Source organism: Mustela lutreola, chromosome 11, assembly GCF_030435805.1.
Source record: "Mustela lutreola isolate mMusLut2 chromosome 11, mMusLut2.pri, whole genome shotgun sequence".
In the NCBI taxonomy this organism is placed as follows: Eukaryota; Metazoa; Chordata; class Mammalia; order Carnivora; family Mustelidae; genus Mustela; species Mustela lutreola.
In genome coordinates this window covers 96,826,296-96,850,769 of record NC_081300.1, presented here as the reverse complement: position 1 = coordinate 96,850,769, position 24,474 = coordinate 96,826,296, and the positions used below count along the sequence as shown (strand labels likewise).

Sequence of the window (24,474 nt, the reverse complement as noted above, 5' to 3'; positions counted from 1 at the left end):
GTCCTGGTTTTGTTTTACTCTCCTCCCAATATTGCTTTCCCTCCTTCAGCCTCCACATCTTCCCTCCTCAATTTATTTGTGTATATTTACAAAATGATACATACATTTTATGGTATATACATTTCTAAGGCTTTATGAATTTTTAATTCTTTCTTTGAAATAGAGGAAATTAACCAACCAATTCATTGGAAATATATAAGAATTTGAAGAAAATACTTTCTAAAGTAAGAATAACATGTGGACCAAAACTCCCGTGACTGTGGGAACTTGTGATATACACGAAAGCGTCTGATAACATTTATTTACACCGTGACCCTGCTGTGCATTTTGCTTGATCTGGTCCAGCAATGAGAGTGTCTGCTCTGCATCTCTCCACACACCTGGATAGTTACGTATGTGAATTAAATCCACAGTGCACTTAACTTTTAAAAAATCTAAAAAATAAAGCACTGCATTTATTACAACTTTACAAAGGCACAGAGGAGTACGACAAGTCACTGAAGCAAAAGTCTGTGAACTGTAAGAAGTCAGGTGGTAGCTGCATTTCAAGCTTTGCATGTTCTGGTCCAGGGGTTACTGAGGAGCGCAGCTAATATGAAGAAGGATGCCAAGAGTAAGCCCTTGGCTACGCACTGAGAATAAGGTTCCCCTGCAAGAAAATGAACCAAATGAAGCAGAATTCTTATTTCTTAACTTTGGGGGGAAATTACTTAGTAGAAATAAACCAAAACAGTAATAGTGATCATTTCTAAGTGGAAACCTTATCAGTAAATTGTTTAAAACTCCTTCTATGTGTTTTTTTAAGTTTTCTGTGACACATATTTTTTAAAACTATTTTAATTGGCAAAATATTAGTGATAACCCTTCCAGAAACCTGCTTTACCCTACCTTGATAATAACGAGTCAGTGGATATAGAAGTTGCGGCCAACACACCTCATTTCTGTTACAGTCATATTCTGTAAAATTGATCTGGAATCTAGGAAACATTTTAGAAGATTATAATGGGCACAAAAAAGCACACTTCTGATGAAATATATCAAAACTTGAATAAAGAAAGAAACTTCTTATTTTCAAGTATATATTTTTCTGCTTCCTAATAATGTCAGCTAGGTCATGAACTGGATTACCTTGTCAGTGGCCGGGGTAACTGGGCAGGTATCTTAATGAACTGGACAGAGGCACTGACAGGGAAAAGGTCGGCCTTATCCTCACACGTAAGCCCACACTGGAACTGCCAGTTCACTGTAGAGAACCTGGAAGGAAAAGATTACGCAGGTAACACACCCACCACTCGCTTCTGGTCCTGTTAAGAGTATCAGGGAACCAACAGCAACAATATAAATCGGGATTCTCCTAAAGAAGGTTCAAATTCGGGCGCCTGGGTGGCTCATTTGGTTAAGCCACTATCTTTGGCTCAGGTCACGGTCCGGAGTCCCAGGATCAAGTCCCACATGGGGCTCCCAGCTCCATGGGGAGTCTGCTTCTCCCTCTGACCTTCCCGCCTCCCATGCTCTCTCTCACTGTCTCTCTCTCAAATAAATAAATAAAATCTTAAAAAAAAAAAAAAAAAAGAATAAGAAGGTTCAAATTCTACTAGTGCTTTTCCCCCCATTGGGCGATGTAAACGTTCCAACATATGCGCAAGGAGAGAGAGCAGCGCAGCGAACCACCCAGCTACAACAATCAACAATTTAATACGAACACCAATAGCAGCTAGCCATCTTGGAGGGGTTTCCAGATGCTGGGAGGAGTATGAAGGTGTTTTCTACACACCACGTACACGCACAGCACATCCCTCTCAGAAGACTGCTACCAGCTGTGTTTAGTGGTTAACCTCTGTCGGTTCTGCCCATCCAGCATTCCATCCCGTTCCTTCTGGCAGCTGACCCCCAGCTTCCCCTTGGGGAGACGCCCTCCCCATAGTAGTCCCTACTCAGTATGCACGGATTATTAGATTCCTGGCTCTCCCCTTTGGGCCCCCTCAGAGAGCGCACAGAATCCCTCACACACCTTTATAAACACCTGGGAGAACAAGTTACCATTACACACGCAGATGATAACATGTTTCATTTATACACATAATCAGGTCCCGAATAATTGCAATTCATAAATAAACACTCCGATTGCAGGTTAGCATTTCCCAACTCTGGAGCACCTGCCACTTTACTGACTTATCCGAGATGCGATCACACCTTGTCTCTACGCCAACGATCTCGTGCTGAGTCATCCCTTCCACCGCGCCAGCATCTGAGAAAAGGATGCGCATGTGCAGCCGGGCCGGAACATCCGCGCAGAGGCCGTGCACGCTGACAGGCGGGGCTGCACCTGGGTCGGCGGCATCTGCGCCTGGAGCAAAATATCAAGTTGTGCATTTTGGAAAGAATAACCATGGTTTTTGTACAGTGCCATGATACGGAGGCAAAATTGGGAAATGTTCTGGGATAGGAATCACATTTACACATCTCTCGTCTCTAACGGGCTCTTGGTATCGTCACTCTGTGACCATGCGAGCCCTTGTGTTCAAAATGTTTCCTCATCTGTTAAGTCAGTCACCGGAACTTTTAAAATCCCAGACCCACGTGATAAAAGCAGACATTTGGACCCAGTTCCCAAGCTCCAGGCTCCCCAGAGCTTTAGCAGAAATACCATCCAGTTGCAGTAAAACACCATGAGACGCTGTTCTCGTACAAGGCGTCTGAGACATTTGCAATCCGTGCTAACAACTCCAGTTAGTAGGGATCAAAGAGTGAAGAAGCAATTTCCTATTGTGTCACCAGAGAGTAACACAGTGAAGAGAATGAAACCGACTAAGAAGTTAGTAACTGCAGGAGGCGGGTAGCAAATCATGGGGACACCCAGGGAACACTGGGGGGACTTGAAAGTTGTGACAATTTATGACTTCCAACTTCCTCCTCTTCGATGTGTGTGTTGGACATCCCTCTTTTTTTTTTTTTTTTAGGATTTATTTGTTTATTTATGTATTTATTTGACAGACAGAGATCACAAGCAGGCATAGAGGCAGGCAGAGAGAGAGGAGGAAACAGGCTCCCTGCTGAGCAGAGAGCCCAATGTGGGGCTCGATCCCAGGACCCTGGTATCAGGACCTGAGCTGAAGGCAGAGGCTTAACACACTGAGCCACCCAGGCGCCCCTCACCATCTCTTCTGTTTATCAACCAGGATCAGGGTTAATTTTGGCTTAGACAGCCATAGAAGCCAACTGCTTTCACCCCGAAGGCAACAAAATGTCACCACCTCAGTCCTTCTTATGTAACTTTGGGGCTACTCTATCTCGAAACCTCCCAGTTTCTCTACTTCTCACGTGCTTTACTGACTCCTTCCCTCCATCCCCCTGGATGTCACAGCTCACCCAGCTGGCCTCAGCAGCAAAGGATCTAACTCTGCGCCTAGTGACTCAAGCACAGGGCACGGAAGGATCGGTGCATCACAGCCTACGCGCCCCATGGCCCCCAGGACCCCTCCCAAAGTCAGAGAGTGATTTGGGGCACTTCTGGCCCACAGACATATTACATGATCCCTCGCTGGCACAAAGAGGGCAGGGGACCCGGGACCCTAATGATCCAAACGAAATCACAAGGGGTGTGGAGAGCACAGGCACGAGTCTGGATGGGCCGCTGTGTGAATTCCAGGCTGCTGAGCGGAAGCGACCTAAGAGGGCACAGAGAACAGGAGCCAGAAAGCTGCTTACCACCATCCAGGCCAAAGGGAGGGGCACGGCAGAGTCCTCAGTGACAAGAGGGGACTTAGGTCAGCAGATGATGCACAGCCAATTTCCTCTTTCTGGCCCCAAAAGGCAATGCCATTAATTAGAGCACTAGAAGAAGCCTTCCTTCCGTGGACATTTCCATACTCAAGACTCCCCTGACTTGCCCACCGGGGAGCCAGCAAAGAGGCTGGGTCTGGGGTCCAGCTCTACCACGACCCGCTGAGCCCTCGAGCTTCTGCCCTGACGAGCTAAGTGAGAGGCAGCTCAGGGGCAGCATTTTAGATCGGAAGGTGAACCCCGCTACTGCCTGAGCCACATGCACTCCGCCTCCTGGTGCTCTGTCCCTATTGGTCTGGACGCTGCAAATTCCTCTGCTCAAAGGCACAGGACTGCCGCCTTTCCACCGGCCTGGGTGGGGCCTGCTCTCTTGCCCACTACGCCTCACTTCTTTCTGTTGTAACGGCTGTCCTGAGAGACATTTCACACCAGACCGTTCACCCAGTTAAATGTACAATTCAATGGTTTCCAGTATATTCACAGAGTTGTGCGGCCATCATCACCAAATTCCATTTTTATTGCCTGTATCCATTAGCAGTCCCTCCTCACTCGCTCCCATCTGCACCTGGCCCTGGTGACGAGCTACTCTCTGTGGCAGCAGATCGGCCCATTCTGGGCATCTCGTACACATGGCACCGGAGGGTTCGGGGTCACGTCTGTCTGGCTTCTTTCACTCAGCATCATCATTTCAATCACCTTGTTTTAAATTAGCAACATTGCTTGTATAAACTGTAAAGTCTGCTCTCAACTGTCCATATTCCTGGCAATCGAAAATAGCAATGCAAACTGAAACAGACTGAAAATCTTCATTCTTCATTTAGACTTTCTTTTACAAAGGCCATTAGCTCATAAAACAACGGGGCACTGAACTTCATGCGGATTTCCTCTTAAAAGCAGGGGGGTGCGCCTGGGTTGCTCAGTCGTTAAGCGTCTACCTTCAGCTCAGGTCATGATCTCGGGATCCTAGGACTGAGCCCCTCATCGAGCTCCCTACTCAGCAGGAAGCTTGCTTCTCCCTCTCCCACTTCTCCTGCTGTGTTCCTGCTCTTGCTGTGTCTCTCTCTGTCAAATAAACAAATGAAATATATTTTTTAAAGATTTTATTTATTTATTTGACAGAGATCACAAGTAGGCAGAGAGGCAGGCAGAGAGAGAGAGAAAGGTGGAAGCAGGCTCCCCGCTGAGCAAAGAGCCCGATGTGGGGCTTGATCCCAGGACCCTGGGATCATGACCTGAGCTGAAGGCAGAGGCTTTAACCCACTGAGCCACCCAGGCGCCCCAACAAATGAAATATTTAAAAAAAAAAAAAAAAAAAAAGTCCTCATGGATAAGAGGTAAGGAATGTGAAGAGCCCGATGCCCGGACAGCTAACCTCTAGACAGAACTCAGCCAAGCTGCAGCGCAGGCAGAAGACTCATCCCACGACTCCCCCACACAGCCCACATGGCGCACTCGCAGCGACGAGCTACCCGCCGCACATCTCTGCAGCTCTGACTTACGGATTATTTCCAGCCAGCCGTCACTAGGATCGCTGTAATTGGAGTTGCCTCTCATTGCAACATGAGTTGCTTGTATTAACGAGTCAAGTAGTTCGGCAGCATTCTCCCTGCAAGAGAGGAAGACATTTCTCAGCGCACGGCCAGTAGGGCTCATCCTGAGGTCCTTTCCATGGAGTGTCCAGGTTGTACTTGCTGGGGGCCCAAATAAAAACTTGCCAGAGGAAAAGGCATTAAAAGCGGCTGGGCGCCTGCATTCTCTTCAATGGCCTGCCCAGGAGGGACCTAAGCCACTAGAGGAAGATATGCAGAAGCAATCGTTTACTCTGGGTTTTAAATATTGGTGACTCATGTTGCTATCATGTAGTTTACAGACTCCGTTGAATGTCATAAAACTTGGGAGGTGCGTAGATCACGTACCCAGTCACCAGGCTAAATTTACAGGCCAGAGGGATCCGAGAGCAAAAGGAACGTAAATATTGAGCTAGAACTTTGAGCCATAAGATTAAGTAAAGATTAACAATTGGAACTTAGTGGGGCCGCCAGGGTGGCTCAGTTGGTTAAGCACCTGAGTCTTGATTTTGGCTCAGGTCATGATCTCAGAGTTATGAGATCGAGCCCCCCATTGTGCCCCACACTAGGCATGGAGCCTGCCTGGAATTTTCTCTCTCCTTCTCTCTTTTAAAAAAACAGAAAAAGAAGAGGAAGAAAAGGAATTGGAATTTCGCATCCCTCCTTTCCAGTGATGTCACTGGCAGGTACAAACCTTATGAACAGCAAGGCAGAGACCGCTGACTCCAGCCTTATTCCCCACAGTCAAGAGCCTTGCTGAAACTTACACCTGTCTACTTCCCTGCTTAGTGCCTCCCCATCTTCTCCCAGCTCCCCAGAGAACATGCTACTCAGGATATGCTGCAGATGAAATGGGGTCAGAATGCACGCACTTACAAACTCCAGTGAGATACTCCTTTACACCTACTGGCATGGCAACTAGCAAAACAAGAGAAATTAACCAGTGTTGGGAGGATGTGGACAAACTGGAACCATCTCACATTCCTGGTAGGAATATAAAATAGTGCCGCCACTGAAAGCGATGCGGTGGTTCCTCCAAAAATTAAGCATCTAATTCCTGTATGACCCAGCAATTCCTCTCCTGGAATGGTTACACCCAAGATCACTAAAGGCAGGGACTCCAATCAAAACTGGCACATGAACCTTCACAGCAGCACTGTTCGACAGCCAAAGGCGAAATAACTCAGGTGCCCAGGGACGGATGAGCAGATAAACAAGCTGGAGCAGAGCCAGGCGGTGGAACAGGATCAGGATTCAACCACGAAAGGGAACAGAGCCCTGACACCTGCCACAGTGTGGATAAACCTCGAAAACTTGAAGCTGAGTGGAAGGGGCCGCCACCTACTGTAGGAATCCATTTATGGGAAAGGTCTGGAACAGGTCAGTCCCTAGAGATAGAACACAGATCAGTGGTTGTCGGGGCGGAGGGAGGGGAGAACACGGTGGATAGTTAATCGGTACAGGTTTTCTTCTGCAGAGACGGAACAAAATAAGGGCAGTGGTTGTACAACATCATGAATGCACTCAATGTGACCGAACTATTTACTTTAAAATGATTGATTATGGGGCGCCTGGGTGGCTCAGTCGTTAAGCAACTGCCTTTGGCTCAGATCATCATCTCAGGATCTTAGGATCAAACCCCCGCATCGGGCTCCCTGCTCAGCGGGAAGCCTGTTTTCTCCACTCTCTCTCTTTGCCTACCTCTCTGCCTCTCTGTGATCTCTGTCAAATAAATAAATAAATAATCTTTCAAAAAATAAAATGATTATGTTACATGAATTTTACCTCAATTTAAAAAAAAAAAGAATGCATAAGCGTATCCATAAACACACCTTCCAAATGCCACCCAAATAAGTACAAAGTTCCTTATACACCATGTAACAAGGCTTGTGTATTTTTTTTTTTAAAGATCATAGCTATTAATTTAAGAGAGAGATATCCAAGAGCACGAGCAGAGGGAGGGGCAGAGGGAGAAGCAGACTCCCGGATGAGCAGGGAGCCTGACACAGGACTGGATTCCAGGACCCCGAGATCATGACCCGAGCAGATGGCAGATGCTTAACCGACTGAGCCACCCAGGCGCCCCAAGGCTTATGTATTCTTTCAGTGTTAATCACACCAATTACATCTGCCTCCTGTCCTTTTTATGCTTCAAGGAGTGCCGGGGTTCCAACAATGGACAGACTTTAGCAGAGCAACTACATAAATATGGATGAAAGGGTTCTAGTGCCAACAAAGAACTCCATTTTCCCTTTTACCAATGTTCCAATCAATTCTCTTTTTTTTTTGAAGTAGAGCTCCACACCCAGTATGGACACCAATGCTGGGCTCAAACTCACCACCTCGAGATGAACAGCAGAGCTGAGATCAAGGGTCTGACGCTTTAACCAACTGAGCCATCCAGGGGCCGGGAATCAGTTCTAAAGAGACTACTATCCACTCCCACTTTCCACAAGTGTGTTCTACAGACTGCAATTTTTCACATTCATGTTGTCTGTCATTTCAGGGGGTGAATTCATTTTAAGCAAACCACTCAAAAGGCAGGTAGATTCACCATGATACACTCACCTGAGCCGAGTACAGTTTTCATGGATCCCGACTTCTAGAAGACATCCAGACAGTGTATCTTCTCCAAACAAAACTGGTTTGAAAGTTGCTGATGTACACAAACCCCTTCCAGCTAGAAAGTAAAAAGATGATCCTCTATTTTTGCTAAAATAAAAATAAAGATTTACTTCAAAGTTTTTCTTGGAAAACCGAAAACCATCAGTAGAAATAAAGTTTCCAAATTCCTTAAGAACTGAAGTCATGGTTACTCTAATCTTTTCAAAGCTGAACAAAGGGGCCTTTCTGTATGAATAGTTGGCCCAGGATCAATGGTCTTTTCTGAACATGAAAGTTAATGCCTCTGGCACCAACGCAAAGATTTCCCATTGTTTGGATCAAAGTTATGGTCATATCTCCAATTACCACCATCTGGAGCTACAGGCAACAATGACAAGAGACTCTACAGCCAGGCCCATGTTTAAAGATTTTATTTATTTATTTGTTTGTTTGTTTTTTGTTTATTTGAGAGAGAGAGAGCATGTACTATGAGCAAGAGGAGGGCACAGAGAGAGGGAGAGAGAGAATCTCCAGCAGACAGCCTGCTGATCACGGAGCTGGACTCAGGGCTCCATCTCATGACCCTGAGATATGACCTTGAGATTATGACCTAAACTGAAATCAAGAATCTGCCACTCAGTCGAGCCACCTAGGCACCCCAGCCAACCCCCATTTAAATCTCCCTTATGAATAACCAGCATTTCAGGAGCAAACAAAGTTAAATTTAAAACCAAACAAAAGAAAGCTGTAGAAGCCTGATCTCCTCCACCCTCCCCATGAGCTAAATAAATCAACAGGAATTTAAAGTGATTAACTACTTGATTAGATTCAAAATAAGGCCCTATTTCCAATTCTAGTTTGTCAAAGCACGAATCAGATTACCAAACCAGATTACCCGATTGCCAAAGGTGTAAGGTCGTCTCATTATTCATCCTGTTGATATCCAGAGCTCGAACTGGCTTGCCAAGTTGGTAACCTAGACAAACGCGATAATGGGAAGTAGCTAAAGTTAACCCAACACAGCAAACCCTCATCAGATAGTATAAAAGAGGAATAACACAGAGAAAGGAAACCTACAGGCAAAGTGATCAGAATACACTTGAGAAAAGAAACCATCTTCACACATCTTCTTCTTCACACATATCTTACAAAGATATTTGTGTGACTTTTTATTTTTTTTAAGATTTTATTTATTTATTTGACAGAAAGAGAGACATCACAAGTAGGCAGAGAGGCAGGCAGAGAGAGAAGGAAGCAGACCCCCCTCCAAGCCGAGAGCCTGATGCAGGGGCTCGATCCCAGGACCCTGAGACCATGACCTGAGCTGAAGGCAGCGGCTTAACCCTCTGAGCCATCCAGGCGCCCCTGTGTGACTTTTTAAATAAATTTTAAGAATAAAATCTGAGGGACGCCTGAGTGGTTCCATCGGTTAAGCCACTGCCTTCGGCTCAGGTCATGATCCCAGGGTCCTGGTATCGAGTCCCACATCCAGCTCCTTGCTGAGCCTGCTTCCTCTACCTCTGCCTGCCACTCCCCTGCTTGTGCTCTCTAACAAGTAAATAAATAAAATCTTAAAAATAAAAAAATAATAAAATCAAATCTGAAAAGGCACAAGCAGGCAAGAGTCAGTCCCTGCCCTGTCACGCCTGAGTACTGGAGGAGTGGTCGCTACTGCTGGTCCCAGGTGCTTTAAAAGGAGTCTTAAACCAAAGCAGCCTTTCCATGGAACTCTCCGGTAAATCAACCCCACCCCTCGTGATTCAGGTCCTATTCCCAGTCTCTCCTATTAGCCCGCCTTACTGTTTCTGCTTTTTTATTAAGAAACGTTCACATGCACACAGAGATGAAGGGAATACCACCGAATATCAACAACCGTGGATAATTAGCCAGCCTGATCTTCTCGGGATTACATGAGCACACACACAGATTATTTCTGGTGAGACCTTTTGAAAGTAAACTTTAGAGTTGACACTTCACCTCTAAGAGCTCTAACATACGGGACGCCTGGGTGGCTCAGTGGGTTAAGAGCTCTAACATACATCTCCCGGAAGGAAGGATATTCTTCTACATAACCATGATACCAATATTCCTCCTGAGAAAATTAATAATTTCTAATAATCAAAATGTATCATACTTCTACTTCCTCCTATGTCCCCAAAAACATGTTTTAGAGCCTTTTTTACAAACCGAGACGAAGTCAGGGTTCACGCCTAGTGCGTGTTTCCGACCTTACCTCTGAGCATTCCTGAAGCAGCAAGAATTGAACCCGGGTTCCTTCCCGAGCCCTCCGGCCGCTGGTCGGTCCCTGCCCATCTCCACCTCCCAGCGGCCCCGTTGCTGCCTCCCTGGCAGCACCTGAGTTATTCCTGTCCCCAACCCACACTATCTCCTCTCCCAGGTACAATCTCCTCCACACAGCCCAGAATAGAAACTTGCCAGAGTGCAGAACTCTGACTCACTCTGCTTTTCTTCCAGCACTGAGATCAGAACCTCCACAAACTACTTGACACAGGTCCTTCGTGATGGGCAGTGGAGATGGACGGTCAACATTCCACTGCTCTCAAGTTCTAGGCCTCTCTGTGAGTCCAGCCCACATGTATTAATTATCTTCTATTATTCTCTGTTGTGTCTATGACCTGGTGCCGTCTTTCCAAGTAAGAGAGTTAATTCCTTGAGAATCATGCCCGTGTAGTGTACTCCTGCCAAAACCGTTCCTGCCTCGGAAAGTGCTTATCTCACAGACTGACTGGTTCTGGGTTACAATCAATTAATTCTTTTTGGACAAGAGTGTCAACACTTTTCACATATTCTAATGGTGTTTCTCAGAAATTCTGTTAAATTAGATCATTAACTGAAAACCCTTAAATTTCAGGAGGCTGCTTTGAAATCCAAAACTATAAAGTCCAAAACTCCACATTAACAAGTACACTAAAATCTCATTTAAAAGAAAGTAAACATGGGGCACCTGGGTGGCTCAGTGGGTTAAAGCCTCTGCCTTCCACTTAGGTCATGATCCCAGGGTCCCGGGATCGAGTCCCAAATCAGGCTCTCTCCTCAGCAGGGACCCTGCTTCCCTCTCCCCAACCTGCCTCTCTGCCTACTTGTGATCTCTCTGTCAAATGAATAAATAAAATCTTTTTTTTTTAAAAAAAAAAAAGGGGGAGGTGCCTGGGTGGCTCAGCGGGTTAAGCCTCTGCCTTCAGCTCAGATCATGATCTCAGGGTCCTGGGATCAAGCCCCACATAGGGCTCTCTGCTCGGTGGGGAGCCTGCTTCTCCTTCTCTCTCTGCCTGCCTCCCTGCCTACTTGTGATCTCTGTCAAATAAATAAATAAAAACTTTAAAAAAAAATTTTTTTAATTAAAATAAATTAATTAGGGCACCTGGGTGGCTCAGTGGGTTGAGCCACTGCCTTCGGCTCGGTTCATGATCTCAGGGTCCTGGGATCGAGTCCCGCGTCAGGCTCTCTGCTCAGCGGGGAGCCTGCTTCCTCCTCTCTCTCTCTCTCTGCCTGCCTCTCTGCCTACTTGTGATCTCTCTCTGTCAAATGGATAAATAAAATCTTAAAAAGTTCCCAGTCCCCGTGATATATAGCTTCTTGGTTCTATAAAAGCTAATTTTACCTACGTTATTGGGCATTATCTTTTTTTTTTTTTTTTTTAAAGACTAGTAGCTAAAGAGACAGAATGTTTTGCATTTACAACAATTTGTTACTATCTAGGACACTTCACATTAAAAAAAAAAAAGTTGTTATCAGAAAAAGAATACAGTGTCACAAAAGAGAAGAGAAAGGTTAGAGTCACAAACTAAAATCGGAGAGAGTGCCTTACAATTATTGTAGTATAAGAGTACCGAATTAAAATATGTTTGTAGGGTCAGCAGTTGACATACACTGATATACTGTCTTACCTGGATTTCCAGAAAATTCCTTTTCTTCACCACTATTATAGCTTAAAAATTTTACTGTAAATCTCTGTGTCATGATTCCTAGAAATAAAGCAAAATGAAAATACAATGTGTACCGTTTCACTAGGAAAAGGAATTATCCCCATAGTATTATTTTCTTTACTTTATAATTACATTTTGCCATACAAAAGAAAAGTTTTCTGTTAAATCACAAATACAATAAGAAACAAGCCTGACTTAATTTTACATGTAATAATTATAAAGATCTTAAAGAAAGAAAAAGAAATGTTTTACACTGAAAACATTCTCACTGCCCTCAACAAACTTACCTTTCTGGTGGGCATTAATTTCTGCCCGGATAATTTTGACATTTATTTCACTGATTGTATTATTATTCCATCTGAAAATATAATGTTCTTCCACATTCACATTTCTGGAGGCTGATTCATTGCTTAAAAGTGTTCCTGCGAATAAAAAATACTTTCATAGATCAACGACCCTCCTGGGGGCTCAGGTCGATCACTGGCCCCACCGAGTCAGCACGGGCCCCCTCCCCTACAGCATCACAGTGTCCGGGGGGGAGGTCTGCCCTTCCGCTCCACTGCCGGACCCCCAGAATGCGGCTCATGGCTCGACACACGCACACGCCCGCTCCAGTGTTTGGCAAGGACAAGGGACAGAATGTCAGCCCCTGGGAGCCGAGGCCTGCCGTCTAGCTCACTACCGTATTATAGGTACTTCACGAAGATCTGAGAAATGAATAAAGTTGAGAATTTCGACACATTGTAAGGTAACAGAAATATCCTTCGTGAACAACAAAAATCCTGGCGCTATTAGCGGAACTCTGAATGTCTTGTTTGGCTGCGTCAAGATGGCAAAGTTTAGTTATTTAAAAAAAAAAACAAAACAAAAAAAAAGGAGGAGAGAGAGGAAGAAGCCTATATACAGGCTCCCTGAAGACCAGCAGGGCCCCTGGTGCCCACAGAGCTCAGGGCTGTGAGGAATGGCTCCAAGCGGCAGACAGTGCTGTGCAGCGAGGCAAGACAAGTCAGGAACAAACCAAATGTGGGCCAAACTTCTAACTGTGGGGAAGCTCCTTAAATTCTTTGTAAAAATCAGGGCACCTCGGTGGCTCAGTGGGTTAAGCCTCTGCCTTTGTCAGGTCATGATCTCAGGGTCCTGGGATCGAGCCCCACATCGGGCTCTCTGCTCAGTGGGGAGCCTGCTCCACCCCCCCCCACCGCCCTGCCGCTCTGCCTACTTGTGATCTCTCTCTCTCTGTTAAATAAATAAAATCTTTAAAAAAAAAAATTTTTTTTAAATTCTTTGTAAAAATCTATTTCCCTCCAGGACTATGTATCCCTTCTCAGAAATGACCTACGTGTTTCTGCAGAGGTGACAGGGAGCCTGAGTTCAAATACCTGTCCTGGTGATGAATGCGTCTGGGTCGGCGGCTTCCTCGTAGGTTACTCTCGGCGTAACGATGCCTGAGGAGATACCGGGGTCCGTTAGCCTCCTGAGAAGACATGGCCCAGCACAAGCATGCAGACTTGGTCAAGGGCAAGCTTACCAGGCAACTACGGTGACCGCGCCTGACCTGTGTGCCAGCTGCTAACCCTCCACCTCCCCAGACGCCCCCCAGGGGGATCCCACGGGCCTTGGCATCTGATGATAACTGGGGAGGAGACTGGCAGTCAGGGACATTGTGATCTGAGAGCTTTTCCCCTGCAGGAGCGAACACGCGGGCCCCTGCCAGGGCGAGCAGAAGACGGTGCGCTTGCTCTAGACGCGATTTGGCGCTGCCTCAGAAAGTCAAATCACGGGACACCTGGATGGCTCGGTTAAGCATCTGCCATGGGCTCAGGTCATGATCCCATGGTCCTGGGATGGAGTTCCCTATCAGGCTCCTTGCTCAGCCGGTAGCCTGCTTCTCCCTCTGCCTGCTACTCCCCCCTGCTTGAGCTCTCTCGTTCTCTGACAAATAAATAAAATCTTATAAAGAAAAAGAAGGGGGTGCCTGGGTGGCTCAGTGGGTTGAGCCTCTGCCTTCGGCTCAGGTCATGATCTCAGGGTCCTGGGATCGAGTCCTGCATTGGGCTCTCTGCTCAGTGGGGAGCCTGCTTCCTCCTCTCTCTGCCTGCCTCTCTGCCTACTTGTGATCTCTCTGTGTCAAATAAATAAAATCTTTAAAAAAAAGAAAGAAAGAAAGTCAAATCACAATGTGACTTGGCCATCCCGCAACTGGGTGCAGGGCCAGAGAGACGCGAACGTGTGCCCACACAGACAGTCGCACACGAGCGTTCCCAGCAGCAGGACCACAGCTGCCAACAACGTGCCAAACAACCCAAATGCCACAAAGGATGAGCGGGTGACATATGTGGCACGATCGTTCGTGGGATGGAACAGGACACAGCCACAAAAAGGAGCGGAGCTCTGGTCAGTGCGGCAGCCCGGGAACCCTGCGAACATGATGGTAAGTGAAGCAGCCAGACACGGAGACCACTCCCACAGGATCCCTCGTGTATGGGAAGCGCGGACCACGCAGATCCACAGGGACAGAAAGGGGAGGAGTGGTTGCTAGGGGTCAGGGTATAGTGAGTGTCTCCTTTAGGGGCAGGAAAATGTTCTGGAACTAAACAGAGGGGGTGGTGGCACAGCTCTGTGAAGGAACGAAATGTCCCCGAACTGTACACCTCAACACAGTTAATTCTCCGTTATGAGTTCTACCTCCATTTGTAGAGAAGAACGAATATGGGATGTGCTGCCCTATGGAACTGGGCTTTCTCTGAGGAAAACCTTTCCTTCAGTTGAGAGTTGAAGTATTTTAAGTTGATCCAGTGGAAGTGATTTATATCCTCATGGGATCGCAGTTTATGTAGACACTCAGGTCTGTGTTCTTTCTCTCTTTTTTTTAAGATTCGTTTATTCATCTGAAAGAGAGAGAGCACGCGCAGGAAGGGGCAGAGGGAGAGGCTGAGAAGCAGACTCCCCCACTGAGTGCACAGCCTGACGACACGGGGCTCGAACCCACGACCCTGAGATCACAACCTGAGCCGAAATCAAGAGTCGAGTCGCTTCACCAAGTGAGCCACCCAGGAGTCCCACGTTCTTTTCTCAGACAAACATGACGTACCTCCTACCGCACCATTCTTGATCTTTGCGTGGATGACGCCACCATCTTGCTCTTGGTAGGCTTCCAAATTAGTAGCGCACCGAACATCAAAATTGTGAAGGAATGCCACGGGCGCATTCTGCACGCACTGCCCAGCCAGGGACACCTGAGGGTAAGGGAAATCCCAACAAGGCTATGAGCTCTGTCAAATCACAAAACACAGGTCAGTGGCCCATATGGGCCTTCTTCCCGCAGCCCACACCTACTGCTGGGCTAGTCTTCAAATAATGTCAAGTTCACTGACTAGATGAGCCACAAATCAACTATCTAGTTCATTCGCTAATCAGAGTCTGGAAGCAGCTGGTTGAGGAGTAGAAGTATGTAACATAAAATAAGAAAACTCCTGGGCACCTGGGTGGCTTAGTGGGTTAAGCCTCTGCCTTCGGCTCAGGTCGTGATCCCAGGGTCCTGGGATCGAGCCCCACGTCGGGCTCTCTGCTCCTCGGGGAGCCTGCTTCCTCCTCTCTCTCTGCCTGCCTCTCTGCCTGCCTGTGATCTCTGTCAGTCAAATAAATAAATAAAATCTTTAAAAAAAAAAAACCATAAAAATGGATTCCTTGAACAGTGAAGAGAGGCCGTTTAGACTCCAACGTTTTCTTCCCACAAATATCTTTTCCTCATGATTTTGGACTTAAAAAAAAAAAGTTTTACATAAAACTCTACAGCCTTGAGATATTTTTCAAAGTTCTGGACTATTACATTAAACTGTCTACTGTCTACTTATAGCTTATTAGAAATTGGCTGTTAAACTAACAGAAGCTCAGAATGGTAGTTAGTTCCATGGAATTGAGAGAATGTCTTTTGGTTGGGAAGTTCACTCTCACATTTAGCAAAAACAGTGGCTAATTTAAGAGAGACTATTAAAATCGACACCATAAAGAGCTGCACGCCTGGGAAGTCCACAGGAGAAAAGTAACTTAGGATAAGATTTTTTTAAGTTAAATTAACAAGATGGGAAAAAATGTTAAAGGCCCCAAGCACATCGCAATTGAAATTCTTACCTGCGGAATGGTGAAATAGGTCTTGTCTACAGTCATGATCGGATCTCCTTGCTTGTAACCGAAGTCTGAGCGGTCTCTTAGATCAGCACGCAGATGCACTCGAAAGGAAGCGCGCCGCTGAGAGGAGCTGTAGATGAACGACAAGGATGACCACTGCTGCTCGCGGCTGTATCTCCTTTCAACTTTTGTTTCACTTTTTTAATTACAAAAATAACACATGGACTAAAAGCCACAGAGGTGCACATTTGAAAGTGGTTAGGGGCTAATTTTATGTTATGAGGATTCTAGAAGGAGGGAGGGGGGGAGGAGAAGGGGGAGGGGGAGGAGGGGGAGGGGCGGGAAGAAGAAGAAGAAGGAGGAGGAAGAGGAGGAGGAGAAAAAGAAGAAAGCTGTCAAATTTCGACATCAGGGAAAGGTGCAAGAAAGAAACTCAAGCCCCCAGGGAGCCCAGCCCTCCTTCCCCAAACCCAGATGGCCACTGTTAACTCTTTGTGGCATCAACAATTTCTCTCCAGTGAGGCCCAATTCTTTTAAAACCTTAGCGCTAAATAAACTTGCTAACGGAAATCTAGAACCGACTTGGGGGCGACTGGAGGCGGTGAGGTCGGGGCCGCGAGAGGACACGCACACGGAGCCATGGTAGAAGTAGCCCAGGAAGGGCGAGTTGGCCGGCGAGGACTGCACACACAGGAACGGGAACCAGCCGGGCGCCCCGCGGCTCTCCTGCACAGAGCACAGGTGGTCAGAGTCGGGACTGACGTCGCCTCCGAAAACGCCGGTGAAACAGGCCTCTCTGAACAGCTCCGTTAGATCGGACGAGCATTCCTTGGAAAGGAAACAGAGGGGCAGTGAGCAGACAGAAGCTGCCGTGGGGCGCCCCCTCTCCAACCCCCAGAGGCACTCAGGCGAGCAGGACGCCACTGAGGAAGCCTGGAACAGAGTCTCCTGTCCAGGCTCCTGTGCTCCGAGCTCACAGGAAGTAAAATCCTGCTGGAATTCCTCTCATCAATTCCCTAATAAGCCTCCAGGTCAGGGATTTCAAACCGTTCAGGGAATCCCATCCTTACTGGGGATGTGAGATGTGCCCACAAAAAAGACAGAGAGGGAGGGGGGGGGAACAGTATGAAGAGAAGATAATATGGAATAGATTCCAAATGGGGAATAAAACAGAGTAATCGCCATCACCATCCAAATCCCGAGCCCGGAGAAACCTAAGACATTTTGAGTCAGGGCAAACAGTCCGAACTCCTAAGAATCCTTACGGTCCACACGAGAACACAACCAGTTAATGTCATCAAGAAGTGACTTCATTCCTGTATTCGGTCATTTGTCCATTTTCTTCCCTGATGCACAGAGTGTTGAGAGCTCAAAGTTATGTCCTAAATGCCTTGTTTACTGACAGTAGAAGAATACATTTTAAACAAGAACAGTTCAAATTAAAGAACGGATCACGACTAAAGGGGTGAGTAGCAGCTCCCAGAAGACATCACTGACCCAGAAGGCCAGTGGCTAGCACTGCATGCTTCGATACCAAGTATGACAAACACAGAAGTCAGAACCGGGCACAGGACTGCAGTCTGGAAGACAGAGAACAAGAATACCATCTGGACACTTCCGCTGCTACTGATTTACGATGTGTTGTATTTTTTGATTAAATATAATTGTTTTGGTAAGTGCAATTGTTAGCATGAGATCTACCCTAAAGTTCCCTTTTCTGCTTTTCCCTTTTCTGTTTTGTGAAACCAACCACAACGTAATTGTGCTCAACCAAAATCAGGAGTGACTGGAGTCCCAGGAAATGTGTCACATCTGTCATTCCTCTTAAATCGCAAAGAAGGATGACAGATGCGGATAGTACCTGGATCCAGCAACAGATTCCCAACTATGACGCCAAAAGCACAAGCAACAAAAGAAAAAACTGATGAACCAGACTCCAAATTACAAAACTTTTGGGCCTCAAATGATACCTACAAGAAAGTAGACGACCTACATAATGGGGACACTTGTTACAAATCACATACCTGATTTGAGACTAGTCTCCAGAAGGGTATAATAAACTCTTATACTTTAACAGCAATAAAATAAATAAAAACAATAAAAATATGGGTAAAGGGCCTAGGAAGACATGTCTTTAAAGATACACAAATGTCCAGTAAACGCATGAAAAGATGTTCAACATCATTTGCTACTACAGAAATGCAAATGAAAATCAGAGCAAACTACCACTTCACACCCACGAGGACGGCTAAAATCCAAGAGATCACTGTAACAAAGGTAGGTGAGGACATGGGGAAAATCGCCACCCTTCCCCGCCGATGGGAATGTAAAACGGTGCGGCCACTTTGGAAAACCTCCAAAGGTTAAACCTACAGTTGCCAATAGGCCAGAGCAGTTCCGCTCCTAGGTACTCTACCCAAGAGAATCGGAAACCAACATCCAAACAAACACTTGCCTACAAATGTTCACAGAAGCTTTATTCATCACAGCCAAAAAGCGAATGTAATCCCAATGTCCATCATCTGATAAACGGATTGGAAATCTGTGGTTTATCCCTGCACTGAAATGTGACTTGGCCATAAAAAGGAACGCAGCTCCTGCCACCTGCCACAATGTGGAACCCTTGAAAGCAAGATGCCGAGCGAGAAAAGCCAGACATAGGAGACCACAGGCTGTCGGAATCCGCTTACACGCAACGTCCAGAACAGGCCAATGCAGAAAGCCAGAGCACAGAGGAAGAGGGGCCCAGGATGGGCAGTGGGCAGGGGAGATACTGCAGAGGAGCACAAAGGGTTCTTTTTGGTGTAACGGAAATGTTCTCAAGTGGGGTCATCGTGAGGGTTGTGTACCTCTATTTACCAAAAAAATTACCTTTCCGTAGAGGCTTCTCACTAAGAGTAACACCATCCCCTCAGTATAATCATCTGAATGCTGACTTTATTGGAAGAGATCCATTTTTTTTTTCCTTCCCTAAACTAGACCGACAGAACTAAACATACTCAATTTGAGTATTAGATTGAGAAATTAAATTGAGGAAATACTCAATTTGAACACAAAACGCAATCTTAGTTTTCAAAGCCCATCGCTCAAATAGCTGTGGATGGGGACTGGCTGGTCTTCCTCACATGCCCTCAGGCGGCAGAACCTCTGCACCTGGAATGGGAAAGGACATACCCACCTGGTCACAGCAGCAGCGAACATCGCAGGCCCCGGCTGTCAGATTACAGGGACAAGGACCCAGGGGCTGATACACCTGATTGGGAATAACAGTCACATTCTCTGAAAAGCACAAAGAACAGAGAAGTCCAGCTATGAAACATGCAGACAAAACACTGCCATGGTTTTTTGGATGCTCGAAATAAAGCTGCACGATTGTTTTATAAATCACCAGGACCATATAGGACACATTAAGGAATCCCTGAGCTGTGCATAAACCCTCCCCCAGGCCTGTTATCTATCACGCCTACAAAACCCCAAATACAGGAAAATGTGCGAGTCATAATAAACTGAAACTTGTGGTTGATCTTAAAGATAATCGAGGGACTAAAATTGACAAGCTGGGATAACCGTAAGGCACTGATTCTATGTTTCTATACGCTGAACAATGCTTTTCATAGCACGGGCTCACATTAAGCACTGACTCCTTCCATTTCATTACCTCCTCTAGCAGATAAAACCGAAACCACGGGGAGGGTTCAGATGGCTTATCTGGCGCCTATCTGGCCGCAAGATTCTATCTAATGATGCTACCTGCTCAACCTCCTATCCTATCGCACTGTAGACTCAACTCGTCACATCCTGATTCTGGTTCCAGGGTGAAAGTGGGCGGGGAAATGAATAATTTTTACATGGACTGGAAAAGGAATATGTTGTATTACATTTCAACCTCCTAACTCAGAATCCAGACAGCAGTGTTCCCAGTTTCTCTGCAATAATTTACTGGGTAAAACTTTCAGTCTGCTGAATTTTACTTTTTTTTTTTTTTAAAGTAGGTTTGATACCTAGCATGGAGCCCGACGCAGGGCTCAAACTCATGACTGAGCCAAGATCAAGTCTCGGACGCTTAACCAACTGAGCCACCCAAGCGCCCCCTGATTTTACCTTTGCCCTAGGATTTGGTACCTCTTGAAAAACTAGGTAACGAGGATTTCTTTAAACTCTATGTAACATTTAACTTCAAGAACACGACAGCTGCAGCATGTGAAGCCCCACTAATTACGTAGTCTACACTATCATATAGTAGAACCCCCATATGTCAATGGCATCAGGAATGAGGAGAAGGTCTGAGTAACAGACTATGTCACTGAGACCAGACAAGGCTCTGACCATCAGTATAATTAAACCTGTCGGGCGGAAGCAAGGCATTTTAGAATAGGGTTTTACTATACGAAATATAGATAGATGTTTGTGTATCTATCTATACGTCTCCTCTGCTGTTGGCCAGCTTCATTGTTACTAGGCATACCACGTACCTCCTGTCTGTCTTTCCATCCTTTTTCTTGTTCTGAGCTCTGTCTGACTGGGTGCAAAATGTTTCATACCTTCATGGGGTCAGACCGGACATCACATAATTATCAGTATACAGACACTCTAATTTTCCAAAGTTTGGCTAATTGCACAAAGATGCTTTGAAATATTACCTAAATGGACTCAAAATTTTTTAAAAGAAATTTTATTACCTAAATGTAGTCAAGTCAAGATTTTTTACTACTACTTTGAATGTTAGGGCTACCCTTCATCCCTCCGGTAGTTTTTTTAAGCACCCCCCGGATATTATTTTGTGGGTTTGTTTTCAATTTTAAACATTAGAGAATGTTTTTTCTTCTAAAAATAAAACTTGAAACCTTTAAATAGGTCACCGCTTCACATGTTCAAAGAACCCACAAGGATCTAAGAAAAAGGTTCACAGTGAAGTCTTCATAGCCCGCCCCTTCCTGTTCCCACATCGCTCCTCCAAAGGGTCCCCCACGGTCAGCGTCTCAGACAGCCTTCCAGAACTTCTTTGTGCAAATATAAATATATATTCGCATTCCGTGCTGTAGGCACCCAGCTGCATCTGCTTTCCGCAGCTGGAGATCTGTCTTGGAGAACCTTCCACGCCAGCACACTGAGGGCAGAGTAGCCCGCTGAACGGCCCTATCTTCACTTATCCAATCCCCTCCACTTCCAAAACCACATAGAGGACCACAGTGGGGGACAGTGATGAGGGAAATGATGCTGTGGAGTCTCAAAGTGACAGACCTTTGCTACAAAGGAGCCACGTGACTCCCTTCATCCCAGATGACCATAAAGGCGAGAGATGCTGGAGGTGGTTGCAGTAGGCGGCACCTATCAAACGGGACCCCTCACCACCGGCACACCTACATTCTCTCGTTCTGAGAACACTGCCATGGGAAAGGGAGAATAACACGATACCACTTTCAAGTCCAAACACGTGTGTGCACAGCGCTGTCTGTTGTAGCGCTGGTTACACATCACAAGCTGGGACTGCCTGAAATTCCATCAGTAAGAGACGAGTCAAACAAGGGAGCTCCACAGGATGGAGTACTAGGAGCTATTAAAAACAATAAGGAGCACTTTTCCATTTGCATGGCATTTATTTTTAAAAGGTATAGAATAGTAAATTGTGTGTTATTAGTGTGTGTGTGCGTGCTCTTTTTAAACACAAGAATACCACACACTTCCATAAGTGTATATTAAGAGGCTGCCTTGGGAAAAAGAAGCTGATTATCTAAAGCTTTCACTGAAAATCTATTTTGGGGGTTTTTGTTTGTTTTGTAAACTCTTTCATTAATCTTTCCCTTGCTTTTTTGTTTTGTTTTGGTTTGGTTTGGTTTGGTTTCAAGATGGAGTCACAAGAATCCGATGCACAGAAACGAACTTCACGCTCTCCCTTGAAGGCAGTCCACAAGGGTACAAACAGTAGAGCAAAATAAAACAGATCCGAATTAAGTCAAAGAGGACAAAGTGGGAATTTCTAAACCAAGAAACTTAAACAAAAAGGAAGTAGGTTTAGGAAGGCAAGACGGACTCAAGAGCAGAGTGTACAGATTATGTGGCAAACGCCTATAACCCAACAGATAAAGTCGGCAGTGAATGTTTTGATTGTCAAAGATTTTACTTGCCTGATGCATTATGGGCCAAAGAAGAGTTGGCATAAATTTCCACTCGGATGAGTAGATGAGCTAAACAGGATGAATTGCGAGATGCTGATACCAGAAGAGCCTGGACCATACACGGTGACTCTGAGGAGGACTCCGTCTCATTAGAGGAACACCTTTGCCGACCCCTCTTCAACCTCACTGTCACCTCCAGTGCATTCTGAAAGGAAAGTATGTTGTCCCTTTCAAAGTGACTGAACACAGCATGAATCATTCTAAGAACATACAATGGGAAACACGATAAAATCACCCATCACCTCAGCCCACTTTACAAAAGAACTGTATACAAAAACGACATTATTCTGTTCAGTCTCACCCGGTAAGCCTAGGGCACTAGGCAAGACCCGATTCCTAATCCTCAGTTCAACAGGAAACCAAGCAACGTCTGGATATTAGAGAAGACTAAACACGGGTCTGTCTGATAAATCAACTCAGTGTGTCCAGCATGATTTTAGTTTCTTTATCGTCCTACCAGTGTATCAGCAGAACATCAAATACACGCATTAAAAAGTCAATGAAAACAGTCCCCAGTTCCTGACATGCAAGCAAAGTCTGCCTTTCCCAGCCTTTATCTCCAGAGTTGATGTCTTGCGCATACTAGGCACTCAATAAAACATTTATTAAATGGAAGACATTTCATCTCTCCCAGCTTGAGTACCCTTACACGTAAGCTCAGAGCTGGGTGAGGACAGTGATTCCTGAAGATTTTTGAGTCACAGACCCATCTGATAATCCGATGGAAGCTGTTAACCTTCTCTCATCAGAAAAACACACACAGAACATTACAGAAAATTTCAGAGGGTTCAGAAGCTTCTTGAAACTCGTCCAAGGACCCCTGACCCGGGCATCAGCACCTACTGGGCTGGGTGGGTGTCTACCCGATGTGATAACCCACGGGGTCGTGGTAGTTCAAACACAGAGAAAACTGTACCATGTCCAACCAAAGAGTGCAGTGCAGTCTCCACTGGTGGCACCGAGAACATTTTACCTCTGGCTTACCACAGCGGGGGTCACAGTCAAGCTCCAGTCTCCCGTCTCATTGGTCAGCACTCCACAAGCCGGAACCGGCAATAATCCTATAGGAAAGATTAGGACGCAGACACCATTGCCCAGCAGCTAAGGGTGTGCAGGCTGCAGTCAGGCTCCCTAGGAGGGAATCCTGTTCCCAGCCGGGGACTGGGCCTGTTACAAGCTGTACGGCTGTGGACAAGTGACAAGTGACAGCCTCTCTGTAGTGTCTTCATCTGTTAAATGGCATGAAAGGATATTACTGTTCCTGCTGGGAAAACGCGGGGTGCACATGAAGCAGAGGGGACAGTGAATGCTAGCCATTATTGTCCCAAGCTCTCTTTCCCCCAGCCCGCCCGTCGGACCTCTTTGGTCCGCAGCAGCCTCCCAGCCCTGCTCCCATGGCGACTTTGCCGGCCGAGGTCCCCGGGGATGCCACATCCTGCGATGCCACCTCCCCGGGCTCCTTGGGCGGCCTGACCCCGGCCCACCCCACCCCCAACGCCACCCCCACAGGAAGGGCCGGACGTTTTACCTTCCTGGTCCTGCAGCAGGGTCAGGGACACGGTCACACCTTCGGTGCTTCCCACCAGGGACGCAGTGACCGCGGGACCGGTCATGCGGATGAAAGCAGGAAGGAAAACTAGGCGGGAAGGAAGGGGAAGGGCGGACTTACTAGTTGCAAGGACCCCGGGAGGAGTCCCAAGTCTGGCCCCTTAAACGCCTCATCCCTACCCCGCAGCCTGCAGGCCTCTGCCCTGCGGTACACACCCAGGTCCCCCCACAGCGGCCTCAGGATGCCCAGCAGGAGGAGGAGCCCCAAGAGCGGACGGGCCGGAGGCGGCAAGCCCATGCCTGGGGCCTGGCGGGACTGGCTTCACAGAAGCGCGCCCGCCTTGGAAGCTGGGAAGCACAGGGCCAGAAGGCCCGGCCCGCGCCGCCTCGCCGCCGCCATCTTGTCAAACCAACCGGAGCTATGGCAACCACCAATCGGCCGGGGACCTGCGGAGCGGCGGGCGGTGATTGGGCGGCCCGCAGGAGAGAGCCCGCCCCCGGCCCGGGCCCAGCATCCCGGCCCCGCCCACAGGCCGTGCGCTCTGGAATCTCCACCCGAGGGATCACGAAAAAGGTTGCGTGGTTAAGAGTTCCCCCAACCTAGAGTTAATTCAGTCACTCAGCAAGAGCGAGCCCACGGACCCCGGCTTCTTAAACGCGGTCCTTTAAATAAACTCGATTTTTAGGAGGACTTTGGGATGCAGCCAGTAAGCGGTAAGG

General features: G+C 46.8%; 1 protein-coding gene across 3 annotated transcripts; it reads right to left on the bottom strand.

Annotated features, from left to right (window-relative positions):
- Nucleotides 1-423: 423 nt before the first annotated feature.
- Nucleotides 424-24,183, bottom strand: TCTN2 (tectonic family member 2). Of its 3 annotated transcripts, XM_059139887.1 has the most exons (18): nt 23,971-24,182; nt 23,735-23,842; nt 23,191-23,267; nt 22,156-22,351; nt 19,209-19,309; nt 16,662-16,858; nt 16,034-16,160; nt 14,994-15,138; nt 13,282-13,347; nt 12,190-12,324; nt 11,864-11,941; nt 8,851-8,931; nt 7,920-8,031; nt 5,283-5,389; nt 2,194-2,347; nt 1,129-1,254; nt 889-977; nt 424-649 (listed from the first exon to the last, which is right to left on the bottom strand). In XM_059139887.1, exons 1-18 carry the CDS (start codon nt 24,050-24,052, stop codon nt 546-548), a joined length of 2,085 nt encoding a protein of 694 aa, XP_058995870.1. In that variant the 5' UTR covers nt 24,053-24,182; the 3' UTR covers nt 424-545. The 3 variants fall into 3 exon arrangements, with proteins under 3 accessions (XP_058995870.1, XP_058995871.1, XP_058995872.1); XM_059139888.1 differs by lacking the exons at nt 23,735-23,842; nt 23,971-24,182 and having other exon boundaries at nt 23,180-23,260; XM_059139889.1 differs by lacking the exons at nt 424-649; nt 889-977; nt 1,129-1,254; nt 2,194-2,347 and adding an exon at nt 4,278-4,845 and having other exon boundaries at nt 23,971-24,183.
- Nucleotides 24,184-24,474: the final 291 nt, after the last annotated feature.

Bases quoted from the DNA above. Each gene is read 5' to 3' on its own strand.
- TCTN2 (XM_059139887.1), bottom strand. From the start codon at position 24,052: ATGGGCTTGCCGCCTCCGGCCCGTCCGCTCTTGGGGCTCCTCCTCCTG. The intron at 16,859-19,208 runs GTGGGTATGTCC...TTCCTTTCCAAG, and splicing joins TTCGCTGCTGCTGTGACCAG to GAATGCTCGTCCGATCTAAC. The intron at 650-888 runs GTAGGGTAAAGC...ATTTTCTTGCAG, and splicing joins ACTGACTCGTTATTATCAAG to GGGAACCTTATTCTCAGTGC.